Below are 21,171 nucleotides of genomic sequence, written 5' to 3' on the forward strand. Positions count from 1 at the left end.
AATAATAATCAACTTTGCTTCATTAATTAGTGCATACATTTCACCAGTTTTCCTTTATTGTGTCTGGTCTCCAATGTATTTAACCCATTCAGCGAGGCTGGAAAGGGTGCAGAGAAAGTTTTTATACCATCTATCCTTTAGAAATAATAAATGTGCAATGTTGAGTAAATATGAGGATAGGTTAAATTTTTATAACTTGGAATCTCTGAGTGTTCGTAGAGCAAACATCGACTTGCTATACCTATTTAAAGTAATTAACGGAAATGTGGATTGCCCAGAAATTTTAGAACGTTTATCCATACAAGTTCCTCGGGTCGGGAGTCGTTTGTACAATCGAAGATGTTTTCACATCCCACATTGTCGAACAAAGGTTGGCAGAAACTCGCCAATTAATAGGTTATGTCGCTACCATAATGATATTGCAGAGAGTTTTGACATTTTTCACGGTTCTCTGACCTCAGCTAGAGTAGAATTAGGACACAGTACCGATAATTTATTTTCTTGGTTCAAATAGTTTGCATTTTTAATTCTTATGCTTGTTTGTATTTAACACTGTTTTTTGTATCTACTTGATTTCGCTGGTCGTCCTCAACTTAATGAGCGATTTAGTGGGCAACTTCATTCTGTTAATTTTGTGTCACGGTGCGCACGCATCGTAAAATTTCACTCTCATCAATTTTTCATAACGCGCCTAAAGAAGTATAACTTCAAAAATAATAATTCTTATGTAGTATTATTACTGAATTATCATGTACTTTTAGAATTTGTCTTTAATTAAAATCACTTAGTTCTTTGACAGCTCAAACGAACATACTATTAGTAAGGTTAACCACACGGATCCTATTCTTACGATGTGTTCGTACTTCAATTTATTATTCTTAATTAAATATTCTTTCCCCCTATTCTGCCCCTAACTCGGTTGAGAAACCTCTAAATCTAGGCGGAAATCCTCTGATCTGGCAACACTGAAATCACGCCGAGTGCGGCGGGTCGGCCGACGCGAAGCTTGCAGGATCGCCCCGTCCGCTGTCTGACCATTTTTGTCAACACGAACTGTCATTGAATAGACAAACTATTGAACACTTAAAATCGTAATAAAATTGTCAGTTATCATTTGTCAATTTTTACTGTCATTCATAATGACACATTTTTTAACTTGCTAGCAATTTGCATTTTTAGTTTTCACTTTTCCTCAGTTATTGTTCGCGTTTCTGGCGAGTTGTGCATTCGAGGTGCGATGAGCGGCCGCAGTTCTCCTGTCTAAATCAGTGATATTGTGTGTTGTGCTGTGAAATATGGCTCGATTAACGGAGGAGATGGTGATCGCTAGATCGAAACAATCGGATTTATCATCGGTAAAAAAGCTAAACTGCTGGTAAGTACCTACGGAACCCAGGGCTTGCGTGGTTCGTTCCGCTAGTGAACTCGCGTTCGTTCACCTTCTCAACCCTTAAATAAATCTAGAAATAGGACTAAAGACAATAACAGCATTTGTACAGCATGGTTGATCAAACAATGGTATAATAACAGCTGATCGAAATTGCGTGATGTTTAATGTAATTAAATTATACCGTTATGAAATACACTTTATCTACCTACGTTTTTATTTCTTTATCTACTATCTACCTACCTATGTTGCGTCTAAAATTACTAATTACCTACTCTCGGCATTTCCCTAGTATCCTATAATATTTTTTGCCTTATTAAGATATTATGCGAAATTGGATAAAGACTATAAATCATATTTACAAACACAAATATTTGTATATTGTTTTGCGATGCTAAATAGTTCCATATACCAGTACTCACTAAAAGATTGCTATACATAATAAGCCTATAATTTAGATAAAAACTTCTAATATTATTTATTACACAAATTTCTTATAAATGTTATGTATACGTTTTACAGTAGTAGTACTGAAAATAAATTTCTAGTACTACAAAAAGTAAAGATAATTTCTTTGAAGAATCTTGGATGAATAATTTTCTTAGTCTTAGTCTTGCTGTTGAGAGCACCAATGGACGTTATAAATTATTTGTTATTGCTATCTGATAGAACACTGGTTTTTTACAAAAACACATAAATTTTATCTCCTCATACAAATTTACTCTTATATAAACATACATAACTAATTTACATAATACTGTAAGTGTCTTTCCGTACATATTTGCATCTTGTTAGAATCTTGTATAAATTGAAAACCACACAATTCACTGTTCAAGGTTGACAGTTGTCCTTATGACAATATTTTCTTTGCAACAAAAATTAATTGCAAAATGTAGGATGTATTATGTATTTCATAGTAGAGTAAAACCTGAAACTAAATTTAAATCTATACAATTTATGGGGCTTAGAATTGGACCTCTTTATTTCTTGCTTATAGGGTATAAAACAACATAATGTGTTGCAAGTCATAGATAGTCAAATACATTTGCTATATGCCTATGGGTGTTGTTGATGTGTTTATAGTGGTACTGCAAAAGATGGTTACAGTGGATATTACTTACTTGATTATCTGACTAGGAGCGTGCATTGTGTGTGGGGTTCGGGTTTTAACTTCGGTATAAAATGATGGTTAAAGTGCATTAAATGAGTTGTTGCATTTGATGCAGTTTTATTAATTGTAATGTTATATTGTGTTGATATATATAATATACTATACATATATATCAACAATTATTTTAAATAATTTATGCTTTCTCACATAAAACAGAAATTATAACATACATATTCAATAGTTGTGGGCTTTATACACCCTTGCAAGCTATTAGTTTTGGGAGAGCCGTGTAAGAAAAAAATGTGTAGGAAACATGAAAAATACAAAATGATTAAACTTGTTTACATGAGTTAAGTTGGCTTTTTTATAAATTTGACTTACTTAACTTCAATGCATTATTCAATGTGGCCCACTCATTCGGAAGCAATGTATGCACATTTATACTGCAAAATACAAGTAAGTAGTTGTATTTTAAAATATTCCTAACCATTTAAGGTATGTATACATGACTAAGGTGTGTACAAGAGATTGTGTCATGCATTGTTAGGCTAATTAAGATACATTTGTCAATTTCTTTAAATAAAAAAGTCATATTTCTCCTGGACTTACAGGATTTTCTTAATATAACTTAAATTATATAGTTACTGTAACTGTGTTATGTATTACTAAAGACCTTTACAGATGTTATTTCAAATGTTTTTGACACCCCTTAAGAGAGAATAATAGTTTAACTAATGCTTATTACATTAATGAAACATCTGAACCGTCACCAGTATATTTAAAGTAAGCCTTTTCATGGCATCTTTGAAAGTAAGTGAAATTAGATGAAAATTAAAATGATTTCTGTATCTATTTTGTGATGATTTTTTTTTATAATAGGCAAGTAGGTCATCATCCTTCTGTGTCTGTCTAGTCGTCTTTCTGCCTCTTTCTGGCCTGTTTCCTTTCTCATTAGTGCAGGGTTTGAACCTCTGCCCTCAGGAGCATTGCATTCTGAAGCCACTAGGGTAACACTCTTCAAATAGTCATCTATTATTTGGTCAGTCTAACTTTAACACGTCATGTGAAGCAATTGTAAATATTTGAAAGTGTTTCTTAACATTTTCAGTTCTAGAATAGTTTATTATAACCTTATCTAACTGGGTTTAACTACTGTGACTTAGTATAAAAAGTTTGGTGGGGGTTAATGGAGGGATGTTCAAATAAATGAAACACTTGTTTGAGGTGTCATCTGGTTTTAATCATTCAAAACATGGGCTTATAACATAAAATTAGGGGTAGTGGAGTTGTGATGCTGGATTAACAAAAACCAGCCCATACCCATTAAAAATATAAGTGTAGTCGACCCATTGGACATTATCGGAAGGAAGAATGTTATATTACAATTCATGAATGCATGAAAACTAAAGGCTCATTCATTTCATTTGAAGTTTTAGAATTTATTGACAACAAGTGTACAATGATTGCTAACATTTGGTTTGCGCTTCTAATTATTAACTAATATATATATATATATATATAGTTATATCAATCCGTCAATTGTTGATCATGCGTGCTATATCGCGAGCACTTTGTTGATCCGAAAACCTATGTTGATCCGGGTGGTTTTTGTTGATCCAATATAATATTTTTCATACAAATGTGGTTCCGACCGGATCAACGATTTACTCCGTTGAAATTTAGGAAACGCAACCGAAATGTTGATCCAATATACAAATCCACTCCGATAGTTGTTGATCCGATTCAAATGGGCCAATCAGAAGTCAGCAAGTCCTCCTACTGGACTTACCTAAGGTATTTGGATGGTTTAATTCCTATAATTTATTGCAAGACCACCTAATCAGTAACTTTTCTTTATTTATTCAGTTTTTATGTTTATAGGTATGATATATATTTATGGTAAGGAAATTTATGACGACACGCGCTTGTCGCTTACCCGATGTTAAGCTTCGTGGCCAGCTGCATGCATGCCAGCAGCTCCATGTCATACAGAGTATGTGATATTGTATTGCACTCAGTAACCCTGAGATATAAGATCTAGAGTCTCGAAGCCCTGTTATTACTCCGCAAATAATGCCCTTCATCCCGGGACACCGTAGCGTTGTTTAGCTACCGCTTGGCCGTTGATTAACTGACAAAGGTCTGGCCTTTCCTCAGACTGGCCTTCGCAACAGTCCTACCAATACTCGATATAGTCTTATATAAGGACAATTTCTAATTGTTATTATAATGTTTAAGTGGCATGGTTACATATATTAATTAAAGTGATAATTTAGAAAGGCAAAAAATGATCTTATCGCATCATATCAAAGTTGAGTTTGGATGACATTTAGAAAAAAACATTTGTTATCAATCATATTTTTTTTATTATATAACATCTTTAATACGTTACACATTACTAACATTTACAAAATAATTTTGAAAATAAAACAACATAAGTAACATTTCGTTTATAGGTACTCAATCGACAATTCTAACATTTATAACAAACATTATAATTAGCCAGATAATAAGAAAAAATATGTTCTCAATATTTTTATGAATAATATAACTTAAAAAACATTTTTAAAATATTTATAATCAGTCAGTCAAAGATTATAATTATTAACAGGTAGAAAAAAAATCACATACCAAATATTCTTACTACCCATTCAATAGTATATAGTCAGGTACTATCACTAAACCACTAACATTAAGGAGACATTACATGTGCCCTTGTTATGAGATCTATTATTATACATAATATATTAATTATATATTATAATAATTACTATTAATATTATGAGGAACTTGACATATCACACAGAATCTTCATTAAAATATATTTACTTTTTTTTATAAATATTGTTAACATACGTCTTTCTGTTATTTGGTTTAATATTGATATTTTTATTTTTAGAATCTTTATGATACATATTATTTTCTTTGGCTCGTCTAGTTTTACTTCGTTTCTGAATCTGTTTATCATCATCAACATCGCTTTCACTTGTACTACTTGACCATTTTCTTTTCGTGTTGCTTCTGTTTGGCTTAATTTTGGGGTCTTTATTTGTAGGATCTTGGTTGTAATGATTGTCTTGTTTTTTATCGTTTACTTCATTATAGTCTCCAATTTCTATATCGTCCATGTTCTTATTGACTGTAGTTTCTGGTGTTTCGATAGATATTTTGGGGTTTGTAAGTAAGATGTTAGATTGGTCGCTTTCTATTGCCGAATTTTTTGAATGGCGTCTCTTCCTCAAAGTTTTTAGTTTCTTGGTATGATTGAGACCTAATGGTTTCTATTATGTTACTCTTCTTCTCCATTAATGTATTTTCATATTCTAAGAGTTGAGATCCTACAACAGCTTTTTGGAGTACCTGCATAGGCAATCTATAATTTTGTGCATAAACTGATATATTATGCCCTAGAAATCCTGCCAATTGCTCAGTATAATGATCATTTTGTTTAGAATGAATTTGGGACATTGTAGCAATATGATGTCTCATTCCGGTTGATGTAATCATCTAGGGGCGTTTCAAATTACACTGTTTTTTTATCATATCTAAACACTTACCGCGCTCAAAAGGTTCTTGTGTACCAGGTCTTGGAAATAAATATTGGTTGAAGCTTGGCATTTTTAAATCTTCACGGCAAGCTATTTTTAAATCTATGTTTTCTCGCATTATTTTTGTTAGTTTAGTTAGTTTGACCATGCCTGTTTGTTCATTAAAGCCACACATTTCTTTTATGGCACTTACAAATGTTTCATATTTTTCAGGATCAATTGCGTCGGTGAGATTTTCAATAGTTGTGTCTTTTTTCCGCAATAAAATTAAAAGAGTAGCTAAATCTCTCATTTTGGAGCAAATCGCTTTACGACTTCATCGTTCTTTTTTCTTCTTCAAGAGACGAGCACCGTATGCTATGATTAATGGATCATTTTTAACTACTAATGAAATTTCATCAGAACGAAGATGCGACAGTATTTTTTTCTTTTAGCTCAATCGAAGCGTTCGCCGTATTGGGAACGATTGTTAAGCTGTGATTAAACAATGCTTTTCTTTTAAGTGACGGAAGAACATGTTCAGAAGCTTTACAATTTCTTAAATGTCTGAAAAATGAAGATCTTTTAAATGTACCCAAGCATGTTTTACAAGTAGCGTAAGTTGACGGACTAGAGGTACCCTGGTTGCTTCGTTTTGATGGTAATAAGGTTAAATGAGCGTCCCGATCAAAGCTATTAGAATTGTGTAAAAAAATTCCCTTGTTTCTCAATTTATCTATAATTTTTTGTCGTTTTAGCTTTCGTATTTTAGGGTCTGTATCATTAATAGCTTTATACTGAAGAACTTCGATTTCATCTGCGTGGTTACGTAAAAGATGTCTAGAATAATTACGTATAGTTACAATTGCTTGACAGTAGAAACATGCATTTCTTCGGTCCCACTTACATTTTCTCGCCGTATTATTAACGCTTTTTTCAACTTTACCTCCTCCAAAATCCGGAATTCCTTCTATGAGTACACTTACGCCCTCATTAGTCGATAAGTTCTGGCTACTTTCCCCACTATTGACTTGTGTGTTTCTTTCTTGTAACTGTTTTACTTTTCTATTGCAATTTTTTTTCAACTGAACGACTGGATCGTCATTATATTCATCGTTAAAAGACTAAAAGGTCAAGGTCAAAAGCCCTCGGATCAACGTTAGTTAGTAAGATTTCGCATATAAAACGGATGCACATTTGACTCGTCGGTATAATGTTTGCGACCGTTACGGATCTACAAAAACATTATGTTAATGTATTTTTTGATGGCAAGTATGTTGCAAAGCGACCGATGCAGATCCCCAAACAAGCCTTCCATTTCTAATTCGGATCAAAGTATATCAGTTATATTTGTAAAGAGCCAATTATACACTGCAAGAAGGTGGATCAACATTTCTTTTAATATCTTACTAGATCAACGTTTACATAGAACGGATATATATATATATATATATATATATATATATACATATATGTAACTACATGAGAGTTCCTTATTACTGAACCAAATAGAGTAAGATATGATATGTAGTGCTAGTTGTGACTTCAATATAGAATACTTATGTGGGTACAACTTTTGCGTTTCAATGTCGTTACCCACTCACTTCCCACATTGAAACAATGGCCTATACATTACAGATTTATTGTATGGATTATTGGTTAAACGTTTTTAATTTTTTAGTTTATTGCACAAAATAATTGTAATTCCAGTGATCGAAGACTATGTAAAGATGAAAATATCTTTTTTTTCGTGAGACAAATGTGCGTGTTTATTGAATGAACACATTGCTGTTTGGCTTAGTATTTAACACTTTATGTATAAACATTACATACATACATTTTATTCTGTAATACTAATAAGTAGTTATATAATATACTAATTTTTAAAACATTTTGGAGTTAATTTGTTTGAAAAGAATTTATGTTCTAGTCTGATTTTCGTTTTTAATTACTTAAAAGGTTGTGTCATATTTATAGGTTCTTGTTTCTCGCTGATATTAAAGTGTGGGTGAAAGAATTTTCTAAATGTAACTTCAAATTCTTTTCTTATTATTTTATACTAGCGCCTATATAACCTTGAATACGACCTTCCTTATGGACCATTCGAGATATTGTTGAAAACCTGAATAAATTCCGTCCAGAACTTTTGGAGTTTCACGAAATAAAAGGCATTATTAAGCTCCACCTCCAGAACATACCTCTCATCGTTAAGACAGCGTTTATAAGAAAGAAACTGCAAATCCGACTACCACGACAGTCTTTTCATTCGTGTTCAGCCTATGTCACAAATACCATTACCCCCTGTTATATCACAAAATGTAACTCTTTATAATATTAGTAACCTAACCTAACTTATTTAATTGTTAAGTGAGTTTCATTAAATAAAATCACGTGGGATATTTACATAAACAAAACCATAGACAAGATAAATGAAAGTTAATGTCTTGCTTTTGAGTTAGAAAGTTATCTTGCTCATTATGCTAATTATATAAAAAGTATTTCGTGGTAATACGAGTGTTAATTGTGTGTGTGTTTGAAATAAAATAATATATTTCATAATAATTATCGTAATTTAATATGATTTAATTTTTTGTACATACTTAATAAAAGGCTTTTATTTCTGATACTTTTACACTCAAACACATTTTAATATAATCACATTAATTCCTTGGTATCTGTGAGCCCATTTTCACCATCTGCTACTATAGTTGTTTCTTCTATTTGTTTTCTATAAAACTGAAATACATCACATTGCTCATTGTCAATAGTTTCCGCAGCATATAGAAATCTTTATTGGTTACACTATCGTAACTTCATACACTAACTTTTTTGAACTATGTACAACTCAATCCTATAGTTTCGGAGCGTATGCAAAATATGTTGTCTCTTGAAGTGAATGCTCCTGTTACCATAACTTGCCGAAAGAGGTGAAACAGTGGTAATTCCTTTCATTATAATGATAATAATGAACTGCTGTATCGTGATGAGGAGCATGTAATGGTTGCAGGTGCTTATAAGCCTCTAAGAGTGACGAAGAGTGTATTGCCTTTTCTTACAGTAGATAGAATTACCTATGAATAAATGATATTTTGAGTGTGCTGGCTATACTCCAACAGTCAGCCTGGCGCCGTTATATGGGTCGAGGAAGTGCTCCAAGAAATTTTAAGTGTGTTTATATATGTATGTATACTGTATATATATATATCACTAAAATTATATATCGTTAAAACGAGGACAAGCTACAAAAAACTATGCCAAATCATAGGTACAGTTAGGATTATAATATAAAGCCAATGAAATAATAAAAAACCTCAGGGCGTCAGATTTCTGTATCTGTTTCATGATTTGTTAATGTAATAGGCAAGTGGGAGATCAGCCTCCTGTGCCTGACACACGCCGACTTTCCTTCGTGCGAGCGAATGTTAAATGCGCATTAAAAGTCCTGTGGTGCACAGCCGGGGTTCGAACCTACGCTGAAGCCACTAGGGCAACACTGCTCAGAAATAAATAATTTTAGTAATAATTATATGTTAAGCGCAACTTGATGACGGCTGGACCATTTCGAGTATTTTCCTGGATATTTGAAGGATAGAAAAATTGCTTTTGCAATTGAAATTCATGATTTATGGTTGCCCATGCAAAGCCGGGGCTTCAAAAGAGGGTGTGAGTTAAGGTTGGTAAAACTCGGCGGAAGGTCTTTATGGAGTTGCTGTATATGTCATATAAATAATATGTTACATTTAATTAATTTACTCACCATTTGATTTTATGCCTTTAACCAACAAAGCTGCTCCTAAAATGGAAGCCATACATCCAAGGATATTAGAGATATGGGTAACTTGTAAAGGTGGAAAGGGAGGAGCAAAGAACCCATCCACTTAAAGGAGCCCATGGGCTTGGCTCTTCTGCTCTAGCAGATTGTTTTATATAACAGCCTTCTGAGGCATGCTGCTGAGCGAGTAATAAATGCGGACATGGAAAGTCCATTGGTGTCTGTTCCACGAACTCAGGGATAAGGAAGAAGTCACCAGACCGTCGAAGGAGCCAGCTGTCCAGCTGACTTACAAGAGTGTACCAATTCTTAAAATCTCTCGCGATCCCCCTGGGCTTGTCCATGGGCAGTATCACTTAACATCCTGCCCGTTTGCTCCCCCCCTGTTCTATAAAAAAAGACAAACAGAGCTTCTGCTATTATATGTATTATATATTATAGGAATTTCGTCAAACAGCCGGAGTCATGATTACGATGAATCATTGTGTATTGTTGAAGAGATCGTTGAAGGTCACGCACGCCTACGCTATTATACTCGAGATGTAAAACGAACAAGTTAAAGTTCGTTAATTCCGAGACCACGGTCCCGTTAATCCTTTACACTTAATAACGAGTTAATGAAATTGAAAGTGACGTCAGTTGCGTACGCGCATGCACAAGCTCAAGTACGATATGGAATATTGCTCACATATCTGGACCGGTTCTCCCAAATACCAGCTATTTCCTTCAAATTCAGAGAAGTGCTTGTCGAATTGTCAATCTACGCAGATAATAGATGTATTGCCTCTCTCTGCTTATTCTACTATGGAGAGTGTTCTGAGGAGTTATTTGGGTTAATCCATCCTGCCTCTTCATCACATTACGAGCCGTGTTAACTTCAAATTTCATCCGCTTCACCTTCGCTGGAAGTCTTCCACGGTTCACAAGACATTTTATTGTGCGAACTAGCGAACGGTGGAATCGACTTTCGGTGGAGGTCTTGGAAGGTCGTATCTTCTCTAACAGTTTAAAGAAAGAGTAAACTACTCCCTCAAAGGCCGGCAACGCACCCACTTAAATGGGTGGCCATGGGCCGCGATGACTGCCCGTACTATAAACACAAATGTTAGAATTTTAATAGTGGAATTGTGATTGGTAGCTTGTCCGAAATGAAGTTTTCTGTTTCGGTAGGTTTGAGGGTGCAACCAAGCTTTTTCACGGTTCAAACCCACGACCCCATTTTGATTTTATGTATGTATTTTTATTAGTATGTCAGTACCAACATTGTCAAATTGAAATACACAAGAAATCGATAGTTTGTGCTATTAAAAGAAGAAGTAAAAGATAGTAGAAGAGGTTACAATGAAATCTTTTTAGATTTCTGTTCCTTAAACAAGTACGGCAAGTATTACTGAAGGTCTTGTTGGTGTTGCATATCTTCCTCCACTCCCCCTTTGGCAAGCCTGTGTGGTATGGCCTGCAAGGACCTCGGTCACTCCAGCGAGTCCGAGTTATCGGGACCATTATGCTATATGTCCAAAAAAGCTCAGAGTCCTTTGGTAACTCTCTGAAGAAGAACGGGTGAAACTTGTAGTTGTCTGACATATTCGTCCTTTTAACTCCAGGGTTCACGTTAGCCTGATTACGCGTTAAATTGACCTCATTCTCGTCAAAGCCGGTTTCTTTCCCAAACAAGAAACTAGTTATAAATAATTAATATTAAACAATTGCTTATATGGCGATGAATCGCGTGACCGACGCGTGCGCAACGAAATCAAAAGTTAATATTTAAATTGTTTTCGCTTGTTAGTTAGCAGTTTTAATCTATTTTAAATATTTTTATTAATTATTAATTAATAAATATTTTTATTTTCCAGGGGAGCCGAACTCGGTGATGTCAGCGTGTTGAGGAAAATGCCCAATGTTGAAGTTCTAGCGTTCAGGTAATGTTTGAACTAGTTATAGCCGATGAGTTAACTTAACTAATTTGATAGTTCATATTTAATTTTATATAATTATATACACTCGCGAGCAAACAAATAGACTCAAGCGCTACCTCTGCATTCAAAGATTGTTTTAAGTGAAAGTATACAACATTTTAATAAAAATGATATGACATTAAAATAAATACCAGCGAGTTCAGGGACTTTAACCATTTTGGTCCTCGGCGTTTAACGGAAATTAAGTCCTGTCTAGACGGAAGGCTAGGTATTCTATAGATGCCCTAGACGTTCAATAACCTGGCTTTGGAGGCCTTGATTGGGTATTTGGACGGAAATTGTAATTCACCTCACCTCAATAATTGTGCTATTACGAAATGAAAAATACAGTATTTTTAAGAGTATTCGGTATAAGACATGGTTGTAAAGGAGTAGAATAACTTGTAGATTAAAAAAAAGGATTTATACGTCAGTCACGTGACACAAAATGGTCACAACTTAGTGGAATTGAGCAAATTAATTAAGACTGTTTTTGATCGAAATAATATATTTATAGAACGACGCCATCTTGCTTCGAAGCGTTTGGGCGGGTTCATGAAATTATTGCTTAATTTAAATTTCTTAATTTACAGAATTTAATAACAATTTGTATAGGTTCTACAGTAATAATAATAAGTTTATTTCCATAATATAAAAATTACAAAATAATACTCTATTGATCAGTTTAGTGTTATACTGTATAACTTATACACTTAGTGGTATTATGGATCTGTTCTTTGCTTCCTCCATCCATTTCTCCCCAGGAACCTTTAGGATGTACACCTTGCAATACGGCCTGCCCGCTGCTAGCTGTAAAGGGCCTGATCGACGGACGAGTAAGACCGCGGTTTTATGGCTCGTCGGTAAAGCTCGCCGGTGTATCATTGCAAAACCACGGTTTTAAATACCGCCGAGCCTGGCTCGCGGCTCGTCGTCGTGTTATATTTTTTACTCGGCTCGCCATGCAAAACCGCGTGTCGATCACGGCCGGCGAGCCGAGCCGTCACTTTTCGGCGACAGCGCTAGAGGACGGATGTGCGCCAGAAGAGCTGTGCGTGCTCAGTCCGTGTCACAATAATGGATCTACGTACTTGCAGCCACGATTTTATAATACAATTTATAAATGCCTTTCAAGACTGTCCCTGTTTATGGCAAACTAAATCAAGCGAGTATAAAAACAAAGCAAATAGGCTTGCAGCATATAATAAACTCGTGGATATTGCAAAAAAATATGAACCAAACTCGGATATAACCGATATTAAGAAAAAAAATCATTAAAAATTAAAATAATAAAAAAATAAAAACATAAAATTTATTTATCCCATGGCGAGATAACACAAGGCTTCAGACTCGGAACAAGACATGTTTGCGACTGATTTGCTTGCTAATCGATCAGCACCAACGAGCCGCGAGCCAAGTTCGTCGGTATTTAAAACCACGGTCTTACTCGCCCGTCGATCATAGGCTTTAGGCGTGGGTTAGCGAGTCTGTGAACTGAGGTTTTATTAGTTTATCTATGTTGAGTCAGTTGTCAAAGTCACATAAGATTGCCATTCGGCAAAGTTGGAAATCCAAACATGGATCGTCAATCGGTTATTGGCTAATGCAAATTCGCCGATTGTTCAATTAACGTAGACACGCTCTGATTGGCTTAGGCCTTGCGGCTCGGGAAATGCGCTATTATAGCGAGTGTTATGTAATAAAGAGGAATAGAAAAGTGGAGCCGGTATTAAACTGGTGCCTAAGGTACAATAAACGCAAAAGATTATGACAATTTAGAAGCTGGATAGATGAAAGAAACAGCAGGGACATGGCAGAGAGTGGCACAGTACAGATATAAATACAATGAAATATTAGTGAGTTTAAAATGAAATTCGGCATTTTTCAGCATTAACAAGATCCGTACGCTGGTGGACTTTGCGGGGTGCCGCCGCCTTCGTGAGCTGTACGTTAGGAAGAATGAGATCCGGGATTTAGCTGAGATCAGGCATTTGAGACGTCTTCCTGATCTGACGAACCTCTGGCTGGATGAGAACCCTTGTACGAGACATTCAGAGTGAGTAGCTTTGTACTTATGTTGTCCTGGTACCTTAACTCCTTACCTCTGTTAACGCATATATATATATATATATATATATATATATATATATATACTAGCTGACCTGGCTAACTTCGTTCCGCCCTACAACCTTATAATATCGTTGTTACTTTAATTTAACTTATTTTAGGATTTCATTAATGTTAAGTATTACATTAATGCTTGCCATTGCGAAAGAAGAATGGCAGTTTTACACATTAGGCATCTTCTCTCTAGCGTCAATATGGCGATACTGCATGTTAAGCACTTTCTGATATCCAACATCTTTTGATCAGGATCAAAGCATGGTTATGCATCTCCTCATTCACCTCAAGATCGGAATTTCTTGAACACGAATTCGACGTAAAATGATGCGTAGTTTTGTCAACAGATGGCACCATATGGTTTTTGCATTCGTAAAATTAATTAATTAATTAATTGTTATTCGATAACTTATCCGATATTTTATTGCTTATTCTGCTATTCGGGACGGAAACAAATCCAACAAATCAAAAACCATGGCAATCGGTCCAGCCGTTCTCGAGTTATAAGTGTTGTAACAAACACGACTTTCTTTTATATATATAGATGATTTCCGTTATATTTTGTTATTTTACTACAACTGACTTCTGGTCATCGAAAGACTATGTTTGTCAAGTTTTTAAAGGTAGGTAAGAATTGACACTTGTTTTAGGAATTAAATTTTGCTCTTAATGAGCATCGTCGGCTTCAGCGTGCGACTCTCATCCCCGAGGTAGTAGGTTCGATACCCGGCTGTGCGCATTAACATAAACTCAAACGCTGAAGGAAAACATCGCGAGGATACCGGCTTTCCTTAGACCTAAAAAGTCGACACGAGTCAGGCAGAGGAGGCTGATCACCCTACAATTTTTTTTAAAATATTTAATTCGAACTGGTACGGTTTTTGCTTGCTCAAAATTGCCGCTGTATGAAAATCCGTCCTTTTCAGGTACAGAATGACAGTACTTCGTAATATTCCGAATCTGGAGAAGTTGGACAATGTTCCCGTTAGACCTAAAGAGGTATGATGATTAATAACCTTTAATGCTGGCTTTTCCTTCTTTGAAGGCACGTTATTTGTGACATAGGCCGAACTGATTTGCAGTTTCTTCCGGACGCTTTACGATTAGAGATATTTTCGAGAGGTGGAGCTTGATAAAATGCCTTTTATTTCGCGAAAATCAAAAAGTGCCGGACGGAATTTATTGCGGTTTTCAGAAATGTCTAGAATGGTTCATGGGGAGGTAAAGGCGTTCAAGGTTTGCGGGTTGCCCTCGAAAAGACAGAGTTGGCTTTAGATAAATTGTTTTCACTGAGTGCACATAAGAGATCCACACGTCCGTTTGCAGGTCCAAGAGGCGATGAGACGCGGCATTCATATACCAGATTCTGATGATGAGGGGTATCCTCAGCGAGTGAGTCTTATTTTTAATCGACTTTAAAGGTGTTTGATATTGGAGGATCGTTTATCTAGATTAAAGTGTAAATACTGTAAGTAATTAACTCGATGTCATTACATTCGGGGTTAGAACGCACGAAATGAGCTTATTAGGAAATGAAAAAGGTCAAATGTTTAATGTGATATTTCAGCAAGAGCAATACAGCCAGTACCGGACCGCTCGGTCGTGCGAGTCGAGCCCCGAGAGGGAACCCGACTATTATCAACCGCAGAGCGCAAGGGAGCAGGTAATAAAAAAAATGTCTTCGTTTTCATCCCTCTCCCCTCCCCAAGAAATATGAATGTGCAGAAGAAACAGAAACTATCCCAGGTAGGAACCACACGCGCTCGCAGTGGAGAATCGCTCGGCGCCGGCTGTACTTGGCATTCTGGCTTAACATCAGGTGAGCCTTTTGCACGTTTGCCCCCTGTTCTATAAAAAGTAATGAGTTGAGTTCGCAATCGGTTCCAAGTTATTTGTGGCTAATTTTAACTAACAATGTGTTTAACTACTATACATGACTTACAAAGCTCTTTGTATCGTTTCGTAAATGCCCAAGTCATAGTTTACTACGCTCACTAGATAGCGGTATACGAGTGTATCTTTTGATTTTAGTATTCGGTTGTTAAGGGCTTAAATTAATTAAGATTAGGGTCAAAACCGCCTTCGCCGGCGTAGGCCTCGGCCTTTACTTCGTGCTTCGCTTACGGCGGTGACTTCCATCCTGCCCTTCATCCCACGAGTGGAGGTCCAAGTCTCCCAGCAGCCCTCGCTCAGCGGCAGTACATCTCTCATTTATAATTAGTTCGATGACGTCACACCTTAAAACGCGCTAACGAAGCATTTTCCCTCATTTCAATCGATCTAATGAGCTTCCGAGCTGCCCTTCAGGTTATCGTCTGCCCGGCGACGACCCGAGCTCGGATCCGAGTTTCCTGTTAGTGATTTGACTCGGTTTTAGAATGTGATTAAAGCACGAGTGTCGGAGTGTGTACGTTCATACTAATATGTGTGTGTGTGTCAGGGAAGCGACGGTTCCGTCGAAGAAAGCTCTGAACCGAGATCTCCGCTCGCGCCCACGGTTAGTATATAACATTATTAATTAAAAGTCCGGCGACGCACTCGCGAACCCTCTGGGTCGGTCCACGGCCCCATTATTGAAAAAAAAAAAACATATAATTAATATTGAGTATCGAGCTATAATGACGTAACATGGTTCTCATTTTCCTTCTCTAGTATTCACCAGAGGGTCAGTATACCATTGAGACTGCCGGGAGACGTTTGTGGCACAGGCCTAGTGTTGTTTTGTTTTGGAGTTTTTATTAACGTTAATATTTCTTAGTGCCCGGCCTCACCGCGCCGGGTGGCCTCGCCCGAAGACGAGAGGTACGACCACCCGGCGATGACCACTTCCCATTACGAGGTACGATTATAATAATTACACAAGACGGGACAAAACGTAAGAAGAGAAGGGGTCTCACTACTGAAAGCTAAAAAAAATATGCTTTTTCAGCCAAGAGCTGCGAGGTCTCCGGAGGCGGCATCTCTGAGGCATTCGGTGTCGGCGCAGAGCGTCACGGTGAGTTCGAGGCTTTCGATCCTTTCGTCTCCTGACTATTTTATGAGTAGTTAACACCTAGAATAACCACCGTTCGACTCTCCAAAAGTTCCTCCACCTTCACGAGCGCCATCTACATTACCCACGTTGACGACGCAAGTGCGGTAAAATTTCCCTGATATTTCTCTATAAAGTCAGATTCTCAAGATTTGTCCAGATTAGGGACTGTCGAGTGTGTTCATCAAAATCGGTTGGGCAGTTTTTGCTTCTTTAAAAGCATCGTCCACTCGCCTGATGTTAAAACAAACCATCCGTGGGGCTGAAAGTGGTACAATTCGCCGCTCGTGGACAGGGCGTGGCCGGCGTTTTATCAATAAAATATCACATCGCTATCTGATATATTTCAGGACTTCGCGCCGAGCAATAGCGAGTGGAGACCGTCCGGTACGCTCGCGCAAGACTTTTGCGAGCGGATTGATCGGTTCGTGATTTATTTCCATTTTTATAAGTCATATTTTTTGGCAAACTCTTTTTTATACATTTAACCATAATAGGGCGTGGTGTTTATTTTAACTACATATAATTCCAGAAGCGATACGCACTCTGTCCGGGAATGGGAGAGGGGCGAAAGAGGCGAGAGGGGGCCCAATCCGGGGGGCAGGGAGTACTCCTCCGCGGTCATGACCGAGCGGAGGGGCTTCACCAGGCGACCCGTGGCCAGGGTAAGGTCGCTCTCTCTTCTCAAATGATAACACGAAGCCACGACCTAGAGGGAGATCAAAAAGGACACGAAACACGTTTATCTTAAATATATTTCCAGAGTTCGAATCTGCTGTCGGCCGTTCTTTGTCTGGTGAAGGAGTTGGACAACCCGAGCTTAGAGGTCGCGAAAATGGCTGTCAGGCAGGAAAAATACATTTTCTCCTTTAGTTCAGTTAATTCTCTTAAAATACCAACATATAGAAATTAAAACTATTCTTATTAATATAAGAAAATCTAATGTGCGCGGACGTTGTAATGAAAATAATAGTTATTATTGGGACTAGAGTACCTCACGTATATCAAAAACCAGGTTTAACCCTAGGTTTCGCTCGAGCCGAAACCCTCGCAAGAGCTTAATGAATTTGAACCTTATGCCTCACTACTTACGGCAGCTATTTGAATCCACGACACGAAATACTCTCTCTCTCTTTTTCACGTGTTGAGTGTAGGGAATCCTTATATCCAGTGACGATAAATAAGAGATGTATAGACGAAAAGGGAAAAATTGTCGTTTTCTTTCTCACTTTCACACCGAAGAATGCTTAAATGTTATGCAAAAAAGTGGTTCATTCGATTAACCCCTATCTGTTAAACCCGAGTGTTTAGTGTCAAACGTTAACATATTGTGTATTCGGTGTCTTAATATGTACAATTACAATTAATTAAAAACAACATAAATGATTTTTTAAACTGTGTTGCAGTAGGCATTGTTTCCTAAAAAGCAAACGCTTCTCACTGTTGTGTTCAGTACTCTGTGGAGAATATATTTCGTTAAAAAAATATTTAACTATCAGATGCACATATATCTATAAATACTCGTTAAAGGTCTGTCTTTTACTGAATACGAGTCACGGCGACGCACTCGCGAGCCCTCCGACGTTGAGAAGGTCGCTTATATATACTATTTCTATATGTTCATAAACATTTGATTTTATACATTTAACATGCCGGCAGGGCCATCTCTTGGCGAAATATGTAATTAATGATTTACGTTTAAATTTTCAGATGTCGCATGGATGAGCTGGCGAATAGCCAGTGACACGAAGAGGTCGATTAATCTTCCAATTATAATGGAATTGGTACAAAGCGATGGCCATTTTGTCAAATGTTGCCAGTTTTGTAATCGCAAATTGCTAATGCGCTGGAACTTTGTGGTACTAAATCTGTAACAATTCATTGCCCGTCATATTGCTTAGTTTTTTATAAAATAATTTTAAATATTTTCAGATTACTAAACATGAGTGTAATTTAATAATATTTCATAAAAGCCTTTCTCCAAAAAAAATTTTAGTTGACTACTTAAGAAAGCGCATTAGCAATTTGCGGAACGCATACAAATAATTAACATTTAATCTGTAAAGGGTACCCCGATGCCCCAAAAGTTGGGGGAAAATAATGCAATTGTGATTTAATGTACATATATATAGCTTTTAAATTTGCATGAGTTTATTTGTGCATGAAGTTTTGAATTTATTGCAATTAATTATACACACAAATATAATTTTACTAAAACTTGTTTATTAAATTTTCTTTTTATTTGATTTTTAATGTGTTACAAATTGTTACCTCGTCTTAATCTGGTAAATATGTAATGCAAAAAATTTAATTTTTCATTTAAACTCACGAAATTCCAACGATTCTGTCACTACAAAAATTACTTAAGAAATAAATTAGATGTCAACAATGATGTAATTGAAAGTAAATTATCAGCGATTGTTAAATTTAAATATTCCACCTTAATTTGCTTTTGATGGATTTTTATACATTATACCATTACTAAGGCAGATACATTAGTTTGTATAATTATGTTATATTATAATTATATTTGTAGTGTGTAACCGTCCTCGTAATTTAGTTAAAATATACCATATTATATGTCTCGCTTTAATTATACGTTAAAGATGGATGGCACGATGTATTCACCAGAAATAGTTTTGCTATGGCCATCTAATCTCATAATATGTGTAAGAGATTGCAATGCCTAGACACCTGAATAGAAAGATAGTGAAATCATAAATATGAATGATCTGGTATTTTTTATTAAAATAATTTTTTAACGACTACATTGCTTTTGGGAGTGGTCTATGACCTCTTCAAACGTGTAGGGTCTAAACGCTTTAAACGTCATCATTATTACTGAGACTGCTTGCCTTTGCTTAATAATGGTCATGTGACCATGCATGGCTGAATCTCACAATTGGCTTTACATGTCGAGACAACCCATAAGCATCTCAACAATTTGTATCGCGGTGGTCTCGTGACCTTGCGTCAGCTGACGTCACTCCCATACAAATACTGGCACTTGAAAGTCCATAAAATTATTTCACTAAACTGTGCTTAAATCACTCCAGAACCTCTACTACGATTCATCTTCGTACTCACAATACGAATTGGATAAGAATTTGAAATGGCGTGTAAATTTGTATAAACAATAATTTTGTAAAAGGTCGCCAACGCATTTGCGGACCTTCTAACATTGTGTCCATCGGCGTTTACGCACGAGCGTCCCGCTCGTTTGCTTCATACAAAATAATATATCATCACATTGATCTGCATCAAATTAAAATTAAAATCACAAAATAATCTTTAATTTAATAGATTATTTTTCCGACCCAAATGTCGGCCAATAGAATTGCACCATTCGACGTCACGTGGTACAACCTACATGGTATTATACTGATAATTTTTTGTGAAAATTTTCTCTGGTCGTTGCTTCAAGAAAAGTATTAAGTAGTTGTTTTATTCATTATGAAATTCTTATTTGTTAACTGTACATTTCGTCTCATGGTGCAATTCTATTGGCCGACATTTGGGTCGGAAAAATAATCCCCCGAATACCACACGAGCTTCAAAATTATTGTGGTATTATAAGTGAATATTTTCAAAATTAAATGCTATACTAAATATGTTTTGGCACTTGGCTTCATAACGCTTCATTTATTCAAAATATATTAGTCCTAAAGCTAAAATGTTAAATTGTATTAATATAAGATGTAAATAATGTAGAACAAATTAAAGTGCTATAACTTGCCCAAGGTATTGTTTTCATTTCACCCTAACTATAAACCCCTAAAAATACAATAAAGAGTAGAGAGAGAATCGAAACATGACATGAGGCGGGATGGAAAGGAGTATTTTAGGTATAAAAAGAAGAGATAGAGTAAAATTTCAAGAAATTAAAAAGAAAACAAAATTCAAAAATGTACACACAATCTACAGACAGCTTAAATGGCGTTGGACCGGACATATGTTGAGAGAAAGTACAGAAAAATGTATAGTATAGAGATGTAAATGGATAGTAACTGAGTGGTATCCAAGAGATACCAGAAGAAAAAGAGGTAGGCAAACGAAAAGATGGGAAGACGACTTCAACAAAATAGCTGGTCCGGTATGGACTCGTTTAGCAAAAGACAGGAATACGTGGAAATTTTTAGAGGAGGCCTTTGTCGACAGACAAGCTGTTCCAGACGAACATCCAGTTGCCGAACATACAATGATTAAACCAATTTAATTTAGTAAGTACTTCTAAAGTAATTTAAATTTAATTTAGTAGAAAAGT

At 36.1% G+C, this 21,171-nt stretch overlaps 1 protein-coding gene across 9 annotated transcripts; it reads left to right on the forward strand.

The window, feature by feature from the left end:
- The first annotated feature begins 1,003 nt into the window (after positions 1-1,003).
- Positions 1,004-20,251, forward strand: LOC125062043 (cilia- and flagella-associated protein 410-like). 9 transcript variants are annotated; one of them, XM_047667649.1, is made up of 14 exons: positions 1,004-1,102; positions 1,197-1,375; positions 11,654-11,719; positions 13,644-13,811; positions 14,803-14,875; positions 15,203-15,268; positions 15,444-15,539; positions 16,317-16,373; positions 16,635-16,715; positions 16,806-16,871; positions 17,258-17,331; positions 17,440-17,572; positions 17,671-17,779; positions 18,618-20,251. In XM_047667649.1, the coding sequence occupies exons 2-14, from the start codon at positions 1,296-1,298 to the stop codon at positions 18,779-18,781; spliced, it is 1,233 nt and encodes a 410-aa protein (XP_047523605.1). In that variant the 5' UTR covers positions 1,004-1,102; positions 1,197-1,295; the 3' UTR covers positions 18,782-20,251. The 9 variants fall into 9 exon arrangements, with proteins under 9 accessions (XP_047523605.1, XP_047523604.1, XP_047523607.1 ...); XM_047667648.1 differs by lacking the exon at positions 1,004-1,102 and having other exon boundaries at positions 1,141-1,375; XM_047667656.1 differs by lacking the exon at positions 1,004-1,102 and having other exon boundaries at positions 1,142-1,375; positions 17,671-17,753.
- Positions 20,252-21,171: the final 920 nt, after the last annotated feature.

The sequence above is a fragment of the Pieris napi genome, chromosome W (genome assembly GCF_905475465.1).
Source record: "Pieris napi chromosome W, ilPieNapi1.2, whole genome shotgun sequence".
Classification (NCBI taxonomy): Eukaryota; Metazoa; Arthropoda; class Insecta; order Lepidoptera; family Pieridae; genus Pieris; species Pieris napi.

Coding starts and splice junctions, on each gene's coding strand:
- LOC125062043 (XM_047667649.1), top strand. CDS start 1,296: ATGGCTCGATTAACGGAGGAGATGGTGATCGCTAGATCGAAACAATCG. Junction 15,540..16,316: donor CGCAGAGCGCAAGGGAGCAG/GTAATAAAAAAA, acceptor TGTGTGTGTCAG/GGAAGCGACGGTTCCGTCGA. Junction 17,573..17,670: donor CCAGGCGACCCGTGGCCAGG/GTAAGGTCGCTC, acceptor ATATATTTCCAG/AGTTCGAATCTGCTGTCGGC.